Below are 20,977 nucleotides of genomic sequence, written 5' to 3'. Positions count from 1 at the left end.
GCTAGGACCTTGGGACGAGTACCTGCCTGACTCCAAAGGGCCAAACTGATCAATAGATTAACAAGCTGGTTGGGGGCATAATTCCAATGACTCAAAGCCTCCAAGTTGCCAACATCTCTCTCCTCCTCCAGGGCTGTGGAGTCCTCTTGATAGTGCTCTCTAGAGCTGGCCGTCCCTCCCACTGCCTAACCTTTGCCCTTTCTAATTGCCCTGATCTCATCCCAACCTCTGTAGCTCTGTTTAAAGTCCACCTCTGGGGAACGCAGACTGAGTGTTTCAGATAACCCCTTTCCCAGTCCTGCCCCACATCAGGCCTACGGGCTGTGTGCCTGGGCTTCCCGGGACTGGCTGGGGTCTGAAGAGGACCCACCCAGCTACAGGATGAGGCTGGTCACCAGCTCCTTGCTTCTGTGGCTCAGCCTGGGGGGTGGCCTGGCACAGAGCGACACCAGCCCGGACACCAGCCCTGAGGCAGAGGAGTCCTATTCAGACTGGGGCCTCCGGCACATCCGAGGCAGCTTTGAATCTGTCAATGGCTACTTTGATTCTTTTCTGGAGCTGCTGGGAGGGAAAAACGGAGTCTGTCAGTACAGATGCCGATATGGTGAGTACACAGTTTCTCTTTCCGTAAAAGCCGGTCCTGGTGGACCTGTGAACTTCTTGCTGCCATTCGCCTCTTAGGTAGGATTCACCCAGTGAAATCTGAATCTCAAATAAACAACAGATAATGTGTTAATACATTTGAAATAGAGGGGCCGGCACAAGTAACGCACCCCCCTTTTTTTTATTATTACAGAATCACGAGCATGTAATTCTGTAACATAATATTATACTCAAGCACACCATATGACATTTCAGGTGGCGTGTTCAAATGAAAACGATAAATTATTATGCCCATATTATCACCCACCCGCCACACCCAAGCAGGCCTTATTCTGCTGGACCCCATATTTGGGACACACTTATACCGACAAATTATTGGTTGTTTATCTAAAATACAGATTTCACTGAGCCCCCTGCATTTTAAGGAGTTTGTCATGAGGCGGCACTTGGGGAAAGGTGGTGTGGGCGGGCAGCGAGAGCACGGAGGAGTTTGGGAGTTCTCAGGGTGAAAGCCCAAGCTGCACGTCTGGATGAAGTTTTGCCAGGGGCTGGAGAAGCTTCCAAAGTCTCTCTGGGCTAAGCCTGGAAATGGAGTTTTCCCCCTAGAGCTCTTCACGCCATCCTTCCAGCTTTGCCAGTCTCCGATGGGATCCATTTGCTGCCTCCCCTCAGTCAGCAATGGCAGGCGGTCAGTGGGCAGGAAAGGTTATTGTCAGCTGTCTCTGCCCACCTCAGACCAGGCCCTGAGGGGACCGGGACTGTCCCTCAGGCCTGGGGCCAGATGCAGCTTTGTGAATGGGTAGGACCGTTACCTGGCCCCAGTGGTAAAGAGGAAGCCTGGGTGCCAGGATGCAGCCTGGCTGCCAAAGAGGAGACCCTGGGGCCAGTTCTTCCTTCCCTGCTCTGAAGTCCATGTAATGGGGGCAGAATGCTGAGCCCTGGACCTAGAAGCTGGGAGGCAGGGGGTAACTTCAAAGGCAAATGCTTTCAAAAGCATACACAGTCTCATACAGCATTAGTTTTATGGTTGAGTTGATCAAATGTTTCATCATGGGGTTAGAGATAAAAATAGAGAGCCAGTTTAGCCCAGCAGGAAAACACTTGTGAAATGTTTTCTCCAAACACTCAACGGGCAGAACTCGGCTTTGGGAGAGACTCAGAAAAGCTATGTACTTACAGACTCACCCAAGTGGCCTCCCTCACCCCCTTTTTACCTGCGAGCAGGGAAACTGCTTTCTTGTAAGACAAGACTGACTGGGAGACAATGGCTAACCACTGCTCCAGAATAAAAACTTCTGCATCACAGAATTTTAACCACCCATGATGATGAAAAAGGAAGCTGCGTTTTCTCTGTGAAAGATGCCACAGGGTAAAAGCCTGGTCTCTGCTAGGACCCACCTGGACCCCCAGCCATGGCTTTGTTGAAGGTGGGCTGTACAGGAGCAAAGAGGCCTTGTCACTGGACTGTTCTTGGCTAGTTTGCACCAACGGGGCTGGAAAGCGATGAACTCACTTCGGATACCAGCACAGGTATCTTCTCCTTCCCAGAGGCAGCGCAAGATTTGGGTCTGTGGTTCAGCTCATACATACCAGCAGGAATTTTTTAGGAACACAAGAAGCAACACCTCTTCTTCCTTCTCTAGCAAAACAGCATTAAAAGATTTCAGCAAATTCTAGCTCAAAGCTTCTTCCTGAGCAGGTAGGGTCAGTGTCAGCAGCTCTTGGTGGGGGATGGGAACAGTCAACAGAGAGATTGCAGGAAGGCAAATAACTCCTCTCACTCTGCGAAACAGAACTATTCAAGGAGGGGCCTGGAACCCACAGAGAAAATAAGGGTGAGGCCTTGTTACCTTGGAACCCAGCAGGGAGGAGGACCTGGATGTGGTGCCTGATCAGTACAGAACATCTTTTCAACTTGATTGTGAACCAAGCAAGCATCCTTTTGAACAGATGTCACCGAATAGGTAACCGAGTCTGTGCACTTTCAGTTGGCTCTGTGATACACCTTGTACACAGTGTTTCTCTTCCCTCTTTAAAGCAGAGATTCTCCAACTCGCCTGGGCTGTAAATCCACTGCCGGGCCCTTGTTCCTCCAGTTTCTGATTTGGTTGGTCTGGGGTAGGGCCAGAAAAATCTGTATTTCTGAGTTCCCCAGTGATCCTGATACTGCTGGTCCAGGGACCACACTGAGAAAAAAAAAAAACTGCTTTGAATGTTGCAATCTTGTGCCAGAAAGAACAATTTAGCAGCAATAGCTTGCAAGAAAAATAAAATCTATCTCACAGGTACTTCCCAATACCAGGTGTAGTACCTGGAGATATTGTGGGTTTCTTTCCAGACCACCACAGTAAAACGACTTTTGCAATGAAGCAAGTTGTAATCTTTTTGCTGGTGGAAGGTCTCATGGTCAATTTGTAAAAAAACACAACACCTGTGAAGCACAATGAAGCAAGGAGTAACTAAAGGAGGTGTGCCAGCACTTAAAATAATGGTTCACTACCTTGGCCCTGCACTTGGAATCACCTGGGGCTTCCTACGAAGCAAACCAATTAAATCAGAATCTCCATGGGCTGGACTGAGACAGACATGAGTATTTTTAATATTTTCCAGGTGGTTACAAAGTGCGGCCAAGGTTTGGAGCGATATTTAAAAGGTCATTCTTAGAGAACTTCAGCCCATAGGTTGTTCAGACAGGTAAAGGTGTGTTTGTACCCTGGTAGCCTACAATAGAGTGTCAACATTGTGTTTCACACTTCTTATATCTACAGCAATTCATTTTCACGTCAGCACACAAAATCCAGTCAAAGAGTCGGGCTACAAACAGTAAAGGAGATTCAGAACCATCGAGAGCTACACTTAGTGCAGCTGTTATCAGGAGTCTGCACGGATGTGGACAAGATTCCCTCTCCCACCGCAAAGGTTCTGATTTAGAGGCCTGTAGGACCCTGGAGCTGCACGGGTGGTGGGTCCTAAGGGAAAAATCATGGGTTCAAACTGGGTGGTCACGTGCGGAATCTCATTGCTGGTGACCTTGACAAGTTACCTAACTCTCAACCTTTGTTTCCTCGTGTTTATAAATAATGTTAATAATACCTACTTTGAAAGGTTGTTGTAAGAATAAAAGATAATACATCTGAAGAAGTAGTGCTATGTGCTCTGGCTGGGTAGCTCAGTTGGTTAGAGCAGTGTCTCCATACACCAACGTTGTGGGTTCAATCCCTGGTCAGGGCACATGCAAGAATCAGCCATGAATGCATAAACAAGTGGAACAACAAACTGATGTCTCTCTGTCTGTCTCTCTCAATTCAATTGAAAGAAAAACGTTAAGAATCTGTGCTATGTACGGCCCATGACTGGCACCAAATACATTTTAGGAACGTTATGAGAAAGATGGTCTGGAGAACAAGTTAACTATGCATTCAGATTCTTCCAGTTCTCTTCCAACATTAACAAACAAACAAAACAAAACAAAACAGAAACCCAGCGGCTGGACAACACGCTTGGCCTCTGGAAGAAATCGCTGAACGATTCGAGGTTCTGTGTCTGTGTGAAGCCCTCTGGCGGAGGCTCTCTGCAGCAGAAATGTGGAGTCTTAGAGGTCGCGATTGAAGATACTGTCCGAACAGCCACACTTTGTAAAAGGACCTTGTAAGGAATTTCTTCTTGGGCTTAGTTCTAAGGAAGAAAGCATCTTCAAATATCAGTCTCCTTTTTTTTTATTAGACTTTTTTTTTATCTGTTTTGAAACCTTAGAGCAAAATTTTATGGACCTGTGAGTTTGTGTATTTTTCCAGGAAACAATTCACAGCCTTTGTCAGATTCTTCAGGGGATCCAGAGCCCAAAACAAGAAAACAGCTACTGGTTCAGAGACAACGTGGTTCCCATGTGGGGACAACCAGCGGTCCCACTTTGCTGGGCACTGAGGGAGGGGTCTGGGGTTCTCGGGGTGTGGGCTTTCAGTATGAAACAGGGACAGTCCCAGGCAAACTGGGTCAAGTTGGTCACTTTACCTCATGCCCTAACTTTATCTGCTTTAGCAGCTGAAATAGAATTCACTGCTTCAATGAAATTGTCACAGTTCTGCTTCGTTCCCTCAGTGTGTCACTCGTATGCCACGCCGTGTGTGAGCGTTTCTGCAAGTAAGCAGGATGTACATTTCAGGTGCAGGGCTCTGCCTCCTTGAGACCTGAGTGGAGCCCCAGGCTGCTTCTGCGGGAACCAGCTCCTCGCAGAGAGGGGACGCCCCTCCTGGGAAGACTTCACCCTTGACCTGGGTCAGAAAGCCCCGGGAGGTTTTACTGTGCTTTCCAGTGAGGAAACTGAGAGAGAAGGTTGGCTCCGGCAGGCAGCGCGCAGGGCTGCAGTGAGAACTCGAGTTTCCTGGCTGACTCTCTCCCAAAATCACTCTCAGTTTTGAGTGTTTCAAGTGTTTTATGGTGGTTTACTTTACTCAGAAGTTTTTAGTTTTCATAGATCAAGTCTGTCAGGCTTTATATTTTCTTAAATGTTTGTCTTGCTTAGAAAACCATCCTTATATCACGATTATAATAAGAACATTCTGCTATTTTTTTTTCTGGGAAATCAGTCAGTCAGCTAAGACATAATAAGCGAGTACTGCTGTGTTCCAATGCAACTTTTTGTGGACACTAAAATTTGAATTTCATATAATTTCACATGTCACAAAATATTATCCTTGTTTTGGCATTTCCCCCACAACCATTAAAAAATATAAAAATCACCTTCAGCTGGTGGACTATACAAAAACAGGCGATGGCTGGACGTGTGCCTCTGAGTCAACCAGTAAACTACAGAATCAAGTCGTCAGCCCCCGACTCCTACAAACAGCACAGACCGGAAAATAACACCAACTTGTACATGATTAATTCCTGGACTCAAAACATCAAACTATAAACTTAATACAACTCAAAACTACTTACACTACAATTTGAGGATATAGTATATTATTTCCATCAAGACTCAAACCATCGACTTTTTCCTTTGAACTTGTACTTCAAGCTTCATTCCTAAACAGATTTTCTGCAACTATCATAAATACTAAACACAAAAAAAATAACCATCAATAGCACGCCAGTTAGAAAGTGTCTGTAGCTGGCGTTTCATTGTCTTTCAAACTGGGAGATCAGAGATGTACATTCTGTAAATTCTCAAGTGCCTCGAAGGCAGAGGAAACTGCATAGTCTGCTGTAAAAGGCCTTTAACAGGAAAATTGTTAAATGGATAACTTTACCATAAAATTTAGACAATTGTTTCAATACAATTTGTTCTTATTTCTTTAAAGTTAGTACATATAGAACATTTGTAAAAGAGCAATCCAAAGAAAAAAATAAAATCACCATAATCTCACCTCCAAAATTAAATATACATTTGATCCTATGGCACAATGTAATTATTTTTGTAGGTGTAATTTGATTTCTGATATTAGTTGATACACTTTACCCATTTCCCCTGCCAGTGCTTCTCTCTCTCTCTCTCTCTCTCACACACACACACACACGTACGTGCGTGCACACATGTGCACACACACATGCAGGTTATAGTAAAGTTGTCAAGGGTAAGTTATACTTATTGAGACCTGTGAAAAGTAATGCAGGCATTACTGGTGAACTGGCAGACTCCATCAATAGGTATGTTCCCTCTCCATTACAAAAAAGAAACATTGAGTTAAAATAAAACATTAATAAAAATACTCAGACTAGAATGAAATAAAGGGAAACTTTCAAGTCCCAGAAATAAAGGGAAGACACAAAGGAATGACATGAAGGCACAGCGGAGAGGGGAGTAGCCCCGCTAGCGTGGCCCATGGGTTTTCAGTCTGGCACACAGATAGACCCCAGGGGCTGGGGAGTGGCTTTCAATGCTCAAAGAGAGGAAAAGTAACTTTTTACCTTTCCCAAGAACTGGGGAGTTGGAACTGTATAGTTTGCATAAAGCTTGGAGACTGAGGAGCTGCCCTGCCTGTTTAAAAAAGATTAGAAAACCTCTACCCAATATTCCAAGGGAATAGCAAGGATGCTTTCTATTCACCTAGGGCTAGGGCTTGAAGGACAAATGAAGAACACTCACTAAAAATCCGCTACTCCCAGCATATTTAAAGCACAGGTGAGGAATCTGAGAGACTAACATAAAGGATCTTGAGATGCCTTGCACCACAGCAAAGGCAATTGAGGGACCCCTTTATAGTGTATGACCCAGAACACAGGAGTTCTTCAGAAAAACAAGCCATTCTAAAGCTGAGCTCTCACTAAAAACTTACATGATGTGTGAAAAATAGTACACAAGGGAGAGTCAGTAAACAGTAAAAAATGAAAGACTTAGCATCCCCAAAACTGGAGAGAATAAAATAATCTACAGAGTTCAGCACAAATAACACCCCTCTTTTTTAAAGATTTTATTTATTTATCTTAGAAGGGAAGGAAAGGAGAGAGAGAGAGAGAGAAACATCAATATGTGGTTGCCTCTCGTGTGTCCCCTGCTGGGAACTGGCCTGCATCCCAGGCATGTGCCCTGACTGGGAATCGAACCACGATCATGTGGTTCGCAGGCTCGCGCTTAATCCACTGAGCTACACCAGCCAGGGCTCTAACACCCCTTCTTCTAATTGCAAAATCATAAGCGTGTCATTCTGTAACATAACAATATCACACTCAAGCATGCCATGTGACATTTTAGGTGAAATGTTCAAATTGCTACCCATCTCGTGTGAGATATTCACTTACCCTACCACCCACAGTCTAGCAGGCATTACTTCTGCTGGACCCTGTATAAAAATTATATATAATAATATATATAGCCCTGGCTGGTGTAGCTCAGTGGATTGAGCACGGGCCTGTGAACCACACGATCGAGGTTCAATTCCCAGTCAGGGCACATGCCTGGCTTGCAGGCCAGTTCCCAGCAGAGGACACACAAGAGGCAACCATACATTGATATTTCTTTCCTTCTCTCCTTCCCTTCCCCTCTAATGATAAATAAATAAAATCTTTAAAAAATAATATATATAAATAATATAACAGGAATATTTAAAGTTATTAAAGAAACAGAAAACATAATAAAAATAACTCAATGAACATGAACACACATTTAAAAGAATTAAATAGCATTCTAAGAAATGAAAATTATAGGTATTGAAAGAAAAAACTCAGTGGATGAGTTCAATAGCTGATTAGTCACTGTAGAGAGAATTAGAAAAATATAAACTAGATTTGATGAAGCTAGTAAAAATTCAGTACAGAGAGAGGAGAAATGGAAAACATGAAAGAGAGATTAAGAAGCGTAGGATTAAAAAGATTCACCATTCAGTGATATGAGGCCCAGAAGGAGAAACTAGAGGAATAAGGAAAACAAAATATTCAGCCAATGGCTATGGATTCTCCAGAGGTCAAAGAATCTCATATCTTCAGGTTGTTCCAAGCAGGATAAGGATATGTAGTTCACATCTAGATACACAGTAAACTGTGGGGGTGGAGAAATTGGAGCCCTTGTGCAGTGCAGGTCGGAATGTAAAGGATACGCCTACTGAAGAAAAGGGGTGGATATGTGCCTCAAAAAGTTAAACATAAGATTACTATATGACCCAGTAACTCCACCCCTTCAATATATACATTCAAAAGAATTGAAAACAGATATCTAAACAAATACATGTGCACACTGTTCATAGAAGCACTTTTCCCAGGAGTCAGCGGATGGAAACAACCAAATTGTCCATCAATGGATGGATGAATAAGTGAAGCATGGTATTTCCAGAGAGTGGATTCAGCCATAAAAAGAAATGGAGTACAGAAATATGGCCCTGGCTGTTGTAGCTCAGTGGATTGAGCGTGAGCCTGTGAACCACACGATCGAGGTTCAATTCCCAGTCAGGGCACATGCCTGGGTTGCAGGCCAGTTCCCAGCAGGGGACTCATGAGAGGCAGCCATACACTGATGTTTCTCTCCTTCTCTCCTTCCCTTCCTCTCTAAAGATAAATAAATAAAATCTTAAAAAAAAGAAATATGTTACAGCACAGATAGACTATGAAAACATTAAGTGAGAGAAGGCAGTCACAAAATGTTATATACTGTATGATTCCACTTATTTAAATACCGAGAATAGGTAAATCTCTAGAGACAGAAAGCAGAGGAGTGTTTGCCAGGGATCGGGAGGGAGGAGAATGGGGACCAACTGCTTAAAGAGCAAGGAATGTCCCTCGGGGGAGGATGGGAACGCCTTGGAACTAGGTGGGGGTGATGGTTGCACAACATTATGAGCGCACTGAATGCCACTTTAAGTTGGTTAATTTTGTGTTACATGAATGTCACCTCATTGAAAAAAGAAGATAAATGAGACTTCATCAAAAATAAAAACCTTCATTTTTCTTTTCTTTTTTTTAAAGATTTTATTTATTTATTTATCTTTAGAGGGGAAGGAGATAGAGAGAAACATCAATGTATGGTTGCCTTTCATGGGGCCCCTGCTGGGAGTTGGCCTGCAGGGAACTGGCCTGCAACCCAGGCATGTGCCCTGAGAATCGAACCGTGATCGTCTGAGTCGCAGGCCCACACTCAATCCACTGAGCTACACCAGCGAGGGCAAAAACCTTCATTTTTCAAAAAAATACTATCAAGAAAGTGAAAACACTCTATTGAAGGACATAAGTAAATGAGAAGCTTTACTTCACCCATGTTTGAGAAGACAGAATATTCTAAGAAAGTCAGTTGTCTCCATATTAATCTGTTAGTTCAATGTATGTTCGAGCAAAATTCTGACCATCTCGAACTGTGGTGGCTCTCAAATTCAGATGCAAGAGCGAAGGTCCAGAAATAAGCAAGACAATTTTGAGGAATGATAAGGAGGGTTTCAAAGCATAGAGTTAGTATTTAAAAGTTAAAACAGAAAATGGGGTACAAAGGTGCTTCAACTGTACTTGTAACATTTAATTTTAAAAATGTATAGGAAGTTTGACAACGTTAACCTTTATTATGTTTGTGTAGTAGGTTCATGGGTGTTAATTTCTCTGACATTTCTTCAGTTTTGAAATTTCATAATAATTAAAATAAAATATCTGAAAGAAGACTAAAGAAAAAAACCCCAGAAATACCATGTACCTCACTTCAAGGATTAATTCTTAGCTTATTTCTTCAGTCTTACCCTGTGTCTTGCGTCTCCTTAAAGGAGAACTTGGGCTTTGGGGGCAAACCAGACATCTGGATTTACCTCCTGCTTCCCCCACTTACTGTGTGACTTAGGTAGGTCACACGCCTTTCAGCTCCATTCTTCTTATCCAGGTAAGAGATAAAAATACTCACTGGAAATGACTGTTCTGAGGTCACCTTAGGTCAAGTGCATCTTTTTTTTTTTCTATTCATTTAACAGGCTTTTCTTATATATATATTTTATTGATTATACCATTACAGTTGTTCTATTCCCCCCTTCATTCCCCTCCACCTGCACACTCCCTCCCCCACCATTCTCCCCCCCCTTAGTTTATAACCACGTGTCTCAAGTTCTTTAGATTCTATATTTCCCCTACTATTCTTGCCCTACCCCTATCTATTTTCTACCTGCCGTCTATCTATTTTCTGTACCTTCTCCCCGCTTCTCCTCTTCCCACTCCCCTGTTGCTAACCCTCCATGTGTTCTTCATTTCTATGGTTCCACTCCTGATCTAGCTGTCCTCTTGGTTTGCTTTTGTTTTAAGTGTGGTTGTTAATAACTGTGAGTTTGCTGTCCTTTCACTGTTCATATTTTTCATCTTCTTTTTATTATATAAGTCCCTTTAGCATTTCATATAATAAGGGCTTGGTGATGATGAACTCCTTGAAATTGATCTTATCTGAGAAGCACTTTATCTGTCCTTCCATTCTAAATGAAAGCTTTGCTGGGTAAAGCAATCTTGGCTGTAGGTCTTTGGATTTCGTGACTTGGAATACTTCTTTCCAGCCCCTTCTTGCCTGTAAGGTCTCTTTTGAGAAATCAGCTGACAGTCTGATGGGTACTCCTTTGTAAAGGTGCCTGTCCCCTTATCTCTTGCTGCTTCTAGGATTCTCTCCTTCATTTTAATCTTGGCTAATGTAATTATGATGTGCCTTGGTGTGTTCCTTCTTGGGTCCAACTTCTTTGGGATTCTCTGAGCTTCCTGGATTTCCTGGAAGTCTATTTCCTTTGCCAGTCTGGGAAAGTTCTCCTTTATTATTTGTTCAAATAAGTTTTCCACTCGTGGCTGTTTCTTTCCCCCTTCTGGTACCCCTATAAATCGGATGTTGGAACGTTTAAAGATGTCCTGGAGGTTCCTAAGCCTCTCCTCATTGTTTTGAATTCTCATTTCTTCATTCTTTTCTGGTGGGATGTTTCGTTCTTCTTTCTGGTCCATTCCATTGATTTGAGTCTCAGTTTCCTTTCCATCACTATTGGTTTCCTGTGCATCTCCCTTCATTTCAATTAGTTTAGCCTTCATATGTTCCTCTAATTTGTGACTATAATCAACCAGTTCTGTGAGCATCCTGATGACCAGTGTTTTGAGCTGTGCATCTGAGGCTGACAATCTCTTGGTCACTTAGAGTTATTGGCTCTGGGACTTTGAGTTCTTCTCGAGCCATATTTTGGACTGTTCGTGACTGTTATGTATGAGGATCGGAGCCCTAGGTGTTCACCAGAGCAGAGCAACTCAGTCGCTGGGTTATGATGCTGTATGTGGGGGCAGGGTCAATGAGGAGCAATGGCGGTCGCCTCTGCCGCCTCCCACCACCGGCGCCACAGGTCACCGGGGCCTGCGAGTTTCATCCCACTGCACTCGAGTGTGCCACCACCGTCAGCCCTCGCCCCTGGGGCCTGCGTGGTCTGTCTCACTGTGCGCGAATGTGGGACCGAGGTCAGTCTGCCCCACACCCTGACTGGGTCCAGGCTACCTGTGTGTCTAGGTCGGGGGATCTTTACTGCCCGACCCTGCTCTACTGCTGGCTCCGCCCCTCTTACCGTCCAGGTTGAATGGTTCGTTGTTGTTGGACTTCTGCAAAATTCTGTTTCCTGTTCTTTGGCTGTGTCTTTGTTCTCCACACCTTTGTTGTATTCAAACTTGGTTGTGGGAGAAGGCACAGTGTTTCCACCTATGCCTCCATCTTGGCAGAAGTCCCAGGTCAAGTCCATCTTTATGATGACTGCCCTTGATACAACTGACAAAGGTTCCTTGTATGTTGTATCATTAAACTGATACGTTGATCTTACGTTGTGTAAGATCATTAAACTGAAATGTGAAAAGGCAGGCAAGTGTACTTGAATAACAATAAAAAATAAATAAATAACCGAAATGCCATGTAGGAGAAATGAAGAAATTAAAACCTTTTCAGTCAGTTTCTGCCTAGTTCTGTATTAGAAATGCCAAAAACAGGGGTGTTTTCTTTGTTCTTTGGTCAATAACAGTGTCTGCCTCTATGGAATTTTGCAAAATTCCATTCAAGTGATTTTGGAAAAATATTTGTGGTAGCTATAATTCTAATTCCTGAAGTGCATGAAAAGGTAGTGTTTTCCTTTTTCTGTGCAAGGAGTGAGGCTGGGCAGTAGAGAGGAAGTAAGAAACCTTAAGTTCCAGCACTGTTTTGCCATGCACCTCATCTTCAAGGTCATGCACTTAAGGAACGTTAGAATTCTTATTAAATAAACGCTCAAAACATTCTTCGAGAGTAGGAGAAAAATGCCAAACTTGTCTTTTGTGAGATCATCATCACTACCATCATTACCACCTAATTTGGATGTATCTGCTGAGGAACAAAAACTTTGAAAGGAAAAATTGAATATGCTTTTAGATAATTTTTATTTCATGAATACTTTCAAATGCTTCATTTCTAAATGTTTCTTTCTGCTTCTTGGCTTTCTTTCTCTGCTAGGAAAGGCACCAATGCCCAGACCAAACTACAAGCCTCAGGAGCCCAATGGCTGCAGCTCCTACTTCCTGGGTATAAAGGTACCAGAAAGTGTATGTACCACCACCATCATATTCTTAATTGATTTTTCTTTTTTAATTTATTTTTTATTGCTATGTAATTACGGTTGTCCCAGTTTCCCCCCCCACTTTTCTCCCCGACCCTACTCACCCCCCACCTCCCACATTCAATCCTCCCCACCCTGTTGTCCTTGTCTGTGGGTCCTTTGTATATGTTCCTTGGTGACCCTTCCTTTTCTTTCCCCCATCATCCCCCTCCTCCCATCCCTCTGGTAACTGTCAGTTTGTTCTTTATTTCAGTGTTGCTGGTTATATTTTGCTTGCCTGTTTGTTTGGCTGATTAGGTTCCACTTATAGGTGAGATCATACGGTATTTGTCTTTCACTGCCTGGCTTATTTCACTTGGCCTAATGCTCTCCAGTTCCATCCATACTGTTGTGAAGGGATTGGTTTTAATTAAGACAAATTCAAGAGTTACCACTGATGGAAGTGATCACTTATGGAATATAGTTGAGCAATAGGACTAAGATTTTAAATTGGGTACAGAAGAAGGGAGATCATTTTTAAAAGAAGTATCTGATTTCCTTTACTCAGAGGCTGCTGTCTCTCAGATAAGCCCTTATACAGTAAACTGAGAAATCACCATTGCAAACACCAGCCAAGCTTTAGGGGCTCAAACATAACTAACCATGGAACAGATCTGAGAGCTTTTCCCGTCCTGTGCTGGTACTGCCCAGTGAGAGCTGATTGGGGAGCATCGTTCGGACTTTTTGTGTCGGAAGTGTCAAATCAGCTATTTTTGGACTATTAACATCATAGAAATCTGCAAACATCCTCCCTAAAATAACCCTCCACACACACATCCAGCCACTAGCTAAACATTTATCACACACTGTAGACCATTTCTCAAACTGTCGGCCTCCCCTGAAAATAGTTATAAATTAATTTCTTTTAAAACTTCTTTAGGAAAGAGGTTTTATGTAAAATGTAGGTAGAGGAATTTCATATCTAAACTGTAATTTTTAATTTGTACATTTACTAGGCTCAACTTCACTTTTCTGATGATTCAAAAGATTGTGCTTTGTAGTAATTGTCTAAGCAGCCTGATGCTTATTCTAACTAAACCCTGTTCCCCTGTGTGGAATTTTTATGCAGATTGGAAAATGGTCCCTTTTCCTCAAGACAGTTTTTTCATTTTGTCAGAAATTTATCTAAATATGCTGATTTTGTTAGAAAAGGAAACTTGATTGCTATTGGCTAGACATTTTTCTTAACGAATATATAAATCCATGGTGTCTGGTGGGAAAGCACCGCCCCCCCCCCGCCGGTAGATGGGCCCTCTTGGGCACCGAGCAACCTGCGCAGCTGTGCGCCCAGCCTCGTCTGCAATAATCCATGCACGTGCGGACACAGGAGAAAGACAGTCATTTCAAATTTTTATTCATGTTAGAAAAACCACCTATTTTTGGCCAATATATTTTACTTGATACTAGTTTAGCAGCTATGGAAGTGGTGTGCACTATATTTTGGAAGTAATGTCATTTAGTTTGCTGATACAAACTTGAACTAGTTCAAGAATTTCCAGTTTAGTTGAATTGAATGATAGCCACTGTACTCATATAGTTCTCAGCTACCTCTGTGTGATATATTTTTAGTTTTAGGGGTAAGGTATAAACAAAGTAGTTTACCCAGAATTTTAGAGCCCAGCCTCTGCCTAGTCTAATAATGAGTTAGATTATCTCTTTTTTTGAATTTATTTATTTATCCTTAGAGGGGAAGGGAAGGAGAGAGGGAGAGAAATATCAATGTATGGTTTCTTCTTGCATGTCCCCTGCTGGGAACTGGCCAGCAACCCAGGCATGTGCCTTGACTGGGAATGGAACCGCAGTTGTTTGGTTCGCAGGCCCATGCTCAATCCACTGAGCTACACCAGCCAGGGCTAGATTATCTCTTAATGTTGCTTAAAAGGGCATTTTTAAACTGTCGAACTCCATATTTTGCTTAGGTGGCTTTGGAATAAAAGTTTGAATAAGAGAACACTTAAGAGACTCAAGGGGAAAGGACCCATAATAGCTGATGAATCCCCACCCATGCCCTGAAACCAGAATTTCACAGATTCTATCCAAGTCCAAGTTTATATTCTCAGAAAAACTGCAAAAGATTCCAAGATGCTCCATCTACAGCTAGACCCACCCTGTTCCCATCTCTTTTATACATCAAATGACAATTACTCTTCTTTGTTCACTTTTTGTATCATGTCCTTTCCTCACTCAAGTGTTTATCAAGTCTAACTAGCTACCTTGGAAGTCAAGGTCATCCATCAACTTAGCCTTTTCCCCAGTGAAAACTTTTAGTATGTATGCATTTCCCTGCTAAGACTCTTGAAGACTAAACAAACCAGTTGACCTGCTCACATATGACTTGCTCATTATTCCCTTTTTTACCTGCTATTTTCTAAGTCTACCCTAATTTCTGTTAATCATCTCTTCACCTTCTTTCAAAATCCTCTAAAAAATTCCTGTTTGACCACTTTACATACAGCATTCTATGAGCCTACTCAGCTTATGCCACAGCATTTACATTGGTTAACAAATGCGCACACGTGTGTCTGGGTGTGTGTTAGATGTGAACAGAGCCCCTCGTGTTCAGGAGTGCTGCGTCCTCGCTCTGACTCTGCTCCCCGACACGCACTGACGCGCACACACGCCACCAGAACAGTGCGGCACGCAGCGAGACTCTGATCAGTGCTGGTGACTGAATGCTGGAGTCTCTGATCGATGCTGGTGACTGCTTGAGGAACCAAGGCTTTATTTTTCATAATTCTGAGCCTTGGGATCCTTTGCTCAAACAAAATCTCACATGAGTTTTAGCTAAATTTGGAAGTCTTGAAGCTCTGCGCCTGGACTAATGTTCCAATTTCTATTTTCATCACTGTAGTGGCCTGTGAATTTAAAAATTACTACAATTCAGAAGAAGAGAAAACAGATCACTCTGAGTTATTAAACTAATGACTAAATTGTGATTGAAACTTACCATCCTGTGACTATCGGCCTGACACAGTCTGTCAAGTCACTGGTGTTTCTCAATTGATCTGAATACGTAGCAGGAATTTGAGAACTGGCTCGCTCAGCATAGGGGCAAGGTTGCCTAAGGTCCTTGGTCTAAACGTGGCATTTTCCTCCTTCTCTTTTCCCCAGATGGACTTGGGCATTCCAGCAATGACCAAGTGCTGCAACCAGCTGGATGTCTGTTATGACACTTGCGGTGCCAACAAGTATCGCTGCGATGCAAAATTCCGATGGTGCCTCCACTCTATCTGCTCTGACCTGAAGCGGAGTCTGGGCTTTGTCTCCAAAGTGGAAAGTAAGTATCTTAAGGGCATCTATCTATGAGCAGGGAGTTTTGTTCCTGTTTTTACACAGAAATGTAGCCAGAGACCCTTTCTTTAGAGAGGCCATGAATGCTCATTGACCTTTATGGACCACTGAACCATGCAAGAAAGGCCAAGGGGGGTGCTGGGCACGCCCTTGCTGACGCTCTTGCTGTCTTGCCCAGGAGCTGCTGGAGCCACTCCTGATGAACGGGGCCACACCAGAGCCTTCCCAGAGATATAAAAACGTATCCATTAAAGTGGAGAAAGAGTTGCCCAGTTGGCTTTAGCTATCCATTCCACTGTTAAGTAATTTTCCATAAAAGGAATTATGCTGTGTGGGACCACTTGGTTATTTTCTTATTTTGTTCTCAGTCAGGGAAAACATTTTTTAAAAACCTGTTTTTGTGTGTGTGTGTAAAGGTCTATACGTGTACTTGAGGATAATTATTTTTAAACAGCTGCTTAGCTATCCGATTTCTAACACTGATTCTGTAATTTCTTTTTCCTACTTCACTTTAGGAAAAACATTAATCCCTTAGCTTCAGAAGCCAGAACATTACATCCGGGTATTAGCATTATATATATATTTTTAGATGGTGATGTTTGCAAGTCTGGCTTATAAAAAGCTGACCACGTACCACTGGGAAGGTCAGTAGGAAAAATCGAGATCTTGTTCAGACCGTGGTCCTTTAATCTGTGAGGGCCTGAAAACACAGGTGATTGATTAGGCTCTGAGAGGGGGTAACACCGTCTGCACCAGCAAAGGGTGGGAGGTGCTTGCCGCTAATCCAGGCTCAGGCCAAGTTACTTTCTCCAAGCAACGTCCTATTGGTTGTTTCTCCTAAATATCTCTGAAAACTTACTGCAGATTAACTCAGTCCCTGAGTCCCATCAAATTTATTCTCCCCATAGGGACCAGATATATCTTTATACCATATAAATCTGGTCATCTTCCTGTTCCTTAGGATTAAATCCAAACTCCTTACTATGACATACATATGTTCATCTTGAGTCTACCTCTTCAGCACCAACTTGCTTATTTCTGATTTCTCTCCCGACTTTTGCCTTTCCAAACTACTTGGGTTGATGGCCCATATCTCTCTGTGTCTGCAGTTCCTTCCGCTTGGAACACTCTGATCATTCATTTATTATTGTTGTTACAGCTTTATCACTGGTGAAAAGCTGAAAGCTTCTTCTCTAAAATCAGAAACCAGACAAGGATGCCCATGTTCACCATTTCTATGCAACAATAGTACTGGAAGTCCTAGCCAGAGCAATTATGTAAGAAAAAGAAATGCAAGTAATCCAAATTGGAATGGAAGACATAAAAGTCTCTGTTTGCAGGTGACATGACATTATATATAGAAAAACCTGGACTCCCCCTTGAAACTGTTAAAACTAATACATTTAGTAAAGTTGCATAATATAAAATTAGTATGCAACAATCTGTTGCATTTCCATACACTAATAACAAACTATCAGAAAGAGAATATTTTTAAAAATCCCATTTACAATTGCATCAAAAAGATTTGACCAAGGAGGTGAAGGACCTATACACTGAAAACTATAAGACATTGATGAAAGAAATTGAAAAAGACACAAATAAATAGATAGTCCATGCTCATGGATTGGAAAATTGATATTGATATCCATACTACCCAAATGAATCTACAGATTGAATGCCATCCCTAACGAAATCCTAATAGAAGGTGTTCTGAGATGCCTTCCATAGCAATCCTTACCCCTAAAGGGATAGAGACCCTTACTGCGGGCTCCTGTAGTAAATGGGGTAAATTCAATTGCGGCATAGTGTAACCATCTCTTCACCTATCTATCCCGTCATCCTCTTTTTCCAAACTGTAAGATACTTGAGTTGGGGTCCCTTTGGTCTCTGTACCCCTGACAGAGTGGCCAGCCAGTGTATCCAACAGGCACACCTGTTTTTCAGTGAGTAAATGGCTACTCACCCCACAGTAGTGTTATCTGAGCAAGTGTTCTGCAAAGATGATAAATTTTCCATGGAGTGAGCATAGTGGTGTGGAAGACTCTGATGGCTAACCATGATTTTGACCTGGAGGCCCACAAAAGGAGGGCACCCCAAAGTGTATTCTGCTCTACTAGATTAGATGGAAGCTTCTCTGAAAAACCTTCTTTTCAATGTATGCAATTCTGTATTTGGATCTTGCTTCTACTTTCCTCTGGATATGATGTCAACCCTGGAAAGACACTGCCTCTTTAAAATTACTCATACTGCTTGGGGGTAGTTCTGTGTATTAACTTTTATACTTCTCCACATATTTTCAAGTAGCATGTGATTCTCTGGCTGACACCGTGTTTAAGACTGTATGGACCCTGGGCTGCCGACCCTTTATGAATAGTCAACGGGCGGCCTGCATCTGCGCAGAAGAGGAGAAAGAAGAGTTATAAGGAAGCGGGGATTCCTTGCTGATTCCTTGCTGACACCACAGCTGTCAGTCTTGGAGCGGGTAAAATGGGGCAGATGTGTCTCATCCCTTCTTCCAAAAGCTTGGACACCACAAAGCAGGAGGAAGGAAACACTCGGCAGCTGAAACTTGAGTCTCATCCTTTGAGGAGACTTGGAAAAAAGACACAGCGATCTGAAGTCCACTCATCACTTTAATGCTGGTCTCCCCAACTCAGACTCATTTGCCTGGAAATTCAGGCTCTTAGTTTAAAGACTCTATAAATAAAGACTAAATACTGGAGCCCTGGCTGGTGTAGCTCAGTGGATTGAGTGCGGGCCTGCGAACCACAAGACTAAATACTGGGATTCCTGAACTTAACAATCATATTCCTAAGTGAAATTTTGGAGAAGTCCAACCATTTGGGAAGCAATTGAGTTTCCTCTAGTCCGTGTTTCAGTTGCCAGTAAGCATCTCGCATATAATAAAGTGTACTTTTTAGAAAAATTGAAAAGAGATGAATGAATTCGATTATCGCCACTTTGCTTCCATTTCCCTTAGAAGAAAACAGAACCCAACCTGGTAAGTTCTATCAATGATCACAGTTATTCCCTCTGGTGCTGAAGAAGCGGTCACAGGCTCACCTGATGAAAGCCGGTGCAGTGGGTCAGGAGTTTGGTCTCTGAGGTTCCATTTCTTTTCCTTCAGTGAATGACTGCTGTTGATGCCCCCAAGTACTAGATGGTCTTCGTATCACGTTAAGATCTGAGAAACGCTTCGTAGAAACTGCCACTAAATATAACTTAGAAAAGTCCCTAAAATCTGAGGGGGAGTGAGAGACAAGTGGCCGTTCCCCAAATAGTGGCTCTCAACGCTGAGAGCAAAGTAGAACCAGCTGAGGAGAACTAGAAAACAAAGGCTCTCTGGGGGTGGTGTCCATGGGCAGGTGTGCCTTCTTTTGTTGAGTTTGGCTTTATTGCCCTTCACAGATTTTACATTTTTACAAATGGAGGGCCAGATCTCCCACCAGAAAAAAAAGGTAATGACATGCTTTATTGTGATACTCACTGTATTGTCGTGGCCTGGAACCAAACTGGCTGTATCTCTGAGGTATGCCCGTGTTGCTGTTTCAGAAAAGCGATTCTGATGTGCTGCGAGGACTGAGGGCCACGAGGGCAGGGATTGGCAACTGAAAGCCCGGGGACCAAATCAGGCCGAACCCTTGTTTACGTGAAGTCTGACTAGAACACAGCCATGCTCACGTGTGCTTGTGGCTGCGCCCGGACCCCAGCAGCGGGGCTGAGCACTTGTGACACAGACGGTATGGCCCGGGAAGCCTAAAATATTCACCATTTGGCCTTTTCACAAAAATCTGGTAAACCCCCAATCTAGAGAATTTTCTCCTTTCCTTTCCTTTCATTTCACTGGTTCCATCAAGATGTAGGTTGTAGCCATTTCTAAAAAGAAAAAGAAGAAAAGCTGTTTTCTGATCTTATGTAAACCCACAAAATTAACATTAAGAAATTTGATTTGACTGCGGATAAAATTTATTTCTGTGGTTTATGCTATTTATTTCAATAAAATTTATTAAGCACCTACCAAATAGTATTTTATAAACTTTTCTATTGTCTTATCAATCAGAGGGCATAGAATACCAAAGGGCTTATATTACCATATTTTAATTTTGTCTACACTTCATTCACTGAACCACTGAAATGCGTGTTAACGAACTTAACATTTATTCATTGAAGATATTTCACTTAAGGCAATATAAAAACATTAGAAAAAAATATTGTGAAAGAGAAAATCCAAATAGTATTTGTAGTACACACTTATATTGATGAATTTCCACATCCCCTATAACTAACTATTCTGTATTTGAATTGAAATTTCGGGGTATATCATTTACATATTTGAGAAGTCAGTGGGTAGTTAAGCATAGTTTCAAGCGACTATTTACTTTTTTAAGTTCTTAATTTGAAGTATTGTACCCAACTTCTGATTTTAGTGGTACTACTGCATCCTGTACAGGGTGTTTTATTGTAGAAAAGAAATGGAGGGAATGGGGTGAACTGCTTTCTGTGTGGACAGCAGAGCTTTCAGCCATAGGAGGATGAAGCCCTAAAAGGGTCCGGTGGGTCGGCAGTGAGCTGCCCTCTCTCGACCCAGTGGGCCAGAATCAGAGGGCATCGAGTCCAGGAGCATCTGGACCCACAGCATGAGGTTTGAAGACGCCAGTGTTCTAGTGTGTTGACAAATGTCCTCCGGGGGCATGGGAAGAAGGTCCAAACTGGTGGGCAGCCCAAAGTCAGGTCTTGGGTGTTCGGGTCCTAGTCCTCCCAGTCGATGGTGATTGGGCCGCCTGTCAGCATCTGGCTCTGCATGGTAGCTGGGCTCCCTCCCTCTGCCTCGCGACGCATTCGCCGGTGGCAGCCCTGGGCACAGCGGGACCGCTCCTCCAGCTTTCCACAGACAAGGACCTGGCAGTGCAGAAACACTTCCTGCAAGGACCATAATTACAATCAACAAAAAATTATAACAGCTATCGCTTGTGGGGCACTTTCTAGAAGCCAGATACTGCCACATGTTTCATGTATATTATCTCATTTCATCTACACAACAACCCTTTGAGGTAGATGTT

The 20,977-nt window shown here is 42.8% G+C and overlaps 2 protein-coding genes across 7 annotated transcripts in view; one reads left to right on the top strand and one right to left on the bottom strand.

Annotated features, from left to right (window-relative positions):
• The first annotated feature begins 246 nt into the window (after positions 1 to 246).
• On the top strand, positions 247 to 18,631 carry PLA2G12B (phospholipase A2 group XIIB). Of its 4 annotated transcripts, none has more exons than XM_037055866.1 (4): positions 247 to 604; positions 12,485 to 12,561; positions 15,738 to 15,903; positions 18,219 to 18,631. In XM_037055866.1, the coding sequence occupies exons 1-4, from the start codon at positions 382 to 384 to the stop codon at positions 18,338 to 18,340; spliced, it is 588 nt and encodes a 195-aa protein (XP_036911761.1). In that variant the 5' UTR covers positions 247 to 381; the 3' UTR covers positions 18,341 to 18,631. The 4 variants fall into 4 exon arrangements, with proteins under 4 accessions (XP_036911761.1, XP_036911760.1, XP_036911759.1 ...); XM_037055865.1 differs by having other exon boundaries at positions 12,485 to 12,573; positions 18,222 to 18,631; XM_037055864.1 differs by having other exon boundaries at positions 12,485 to 12,573.
• Positions 18,632 to 20,091: 1,460 nt separating this feature from the next.
• Positions 20,092 to 20,977, bottom strand: part of OIT3 (oncoprotein induced transcript 3) — a 28,120-nt gene continuing 27,234 nt past the window's right edge. For all 3 annotated transcript variants that reach the window (XM_037055862.1, XM_037055861.1, XM_037055863.1), the window contains one exon: positions 20,092 to 20,837. In XM_037055862.1, the coding sequence (XP_036911757.1) occupies positions 20,667 to 20,837 (171 nt within the window). In that variant the 3' untranslated portion in view covers positions 20,092 to 20,666. The remainder of the gene's footprint in view (positions 20,838 to 20,977) is intronic.

The sequence above is a fragment of the Sturnira hondurensis genome, unplaced genomic scaffold (assembly GCF_014824575.4).
Source record: "Sturnira hondurensis isolate 20B ecotype Veracruz unplaced genomic scaffold, ASM1482457v3 Scaffold0008761, whole genome shotgun sequence".
Taxonomy (NCBI): domain Eukaryota; kingdom Metazoa; phylum Chordata; class Mammalia; order Chiroptera; family Phyllostomidae; genus Sturnira; species Sturnira hondurensis.
Note: the sequence above shows the minus strand (reverse complement) of the source record. Positions and strands in the feature narration are given on the sequence as shown.

What these genes read in the sequence shown, in the direction of transcription:
- PLA2G12B (XM_037055864.1), top strand. Translation starts at nt 382, where the DNA reads ATGAGGCTGGTCACCAGCTCCTTGCTTCTGTGGCTCAGCCTGGGGGGT. An exon ending in GTATAAAGGTACCAGAAAGT is followed by an intron (nt 12,574 to 15,737) that starts GTATGTACCACC and finishes TCTTTTCCCCAG; the next exon opens with ATGGACTTGGGCATTCCAGC. An exon ending in CTTTGTCTCCAAAGTGGAAA is followed by an intron (nt 15,904 to 18,218) that starts GTAAGTATCTTA and finishes CATATTTTCAAG; the next exon opens with TAGCATGTGATTCTCTGGCT.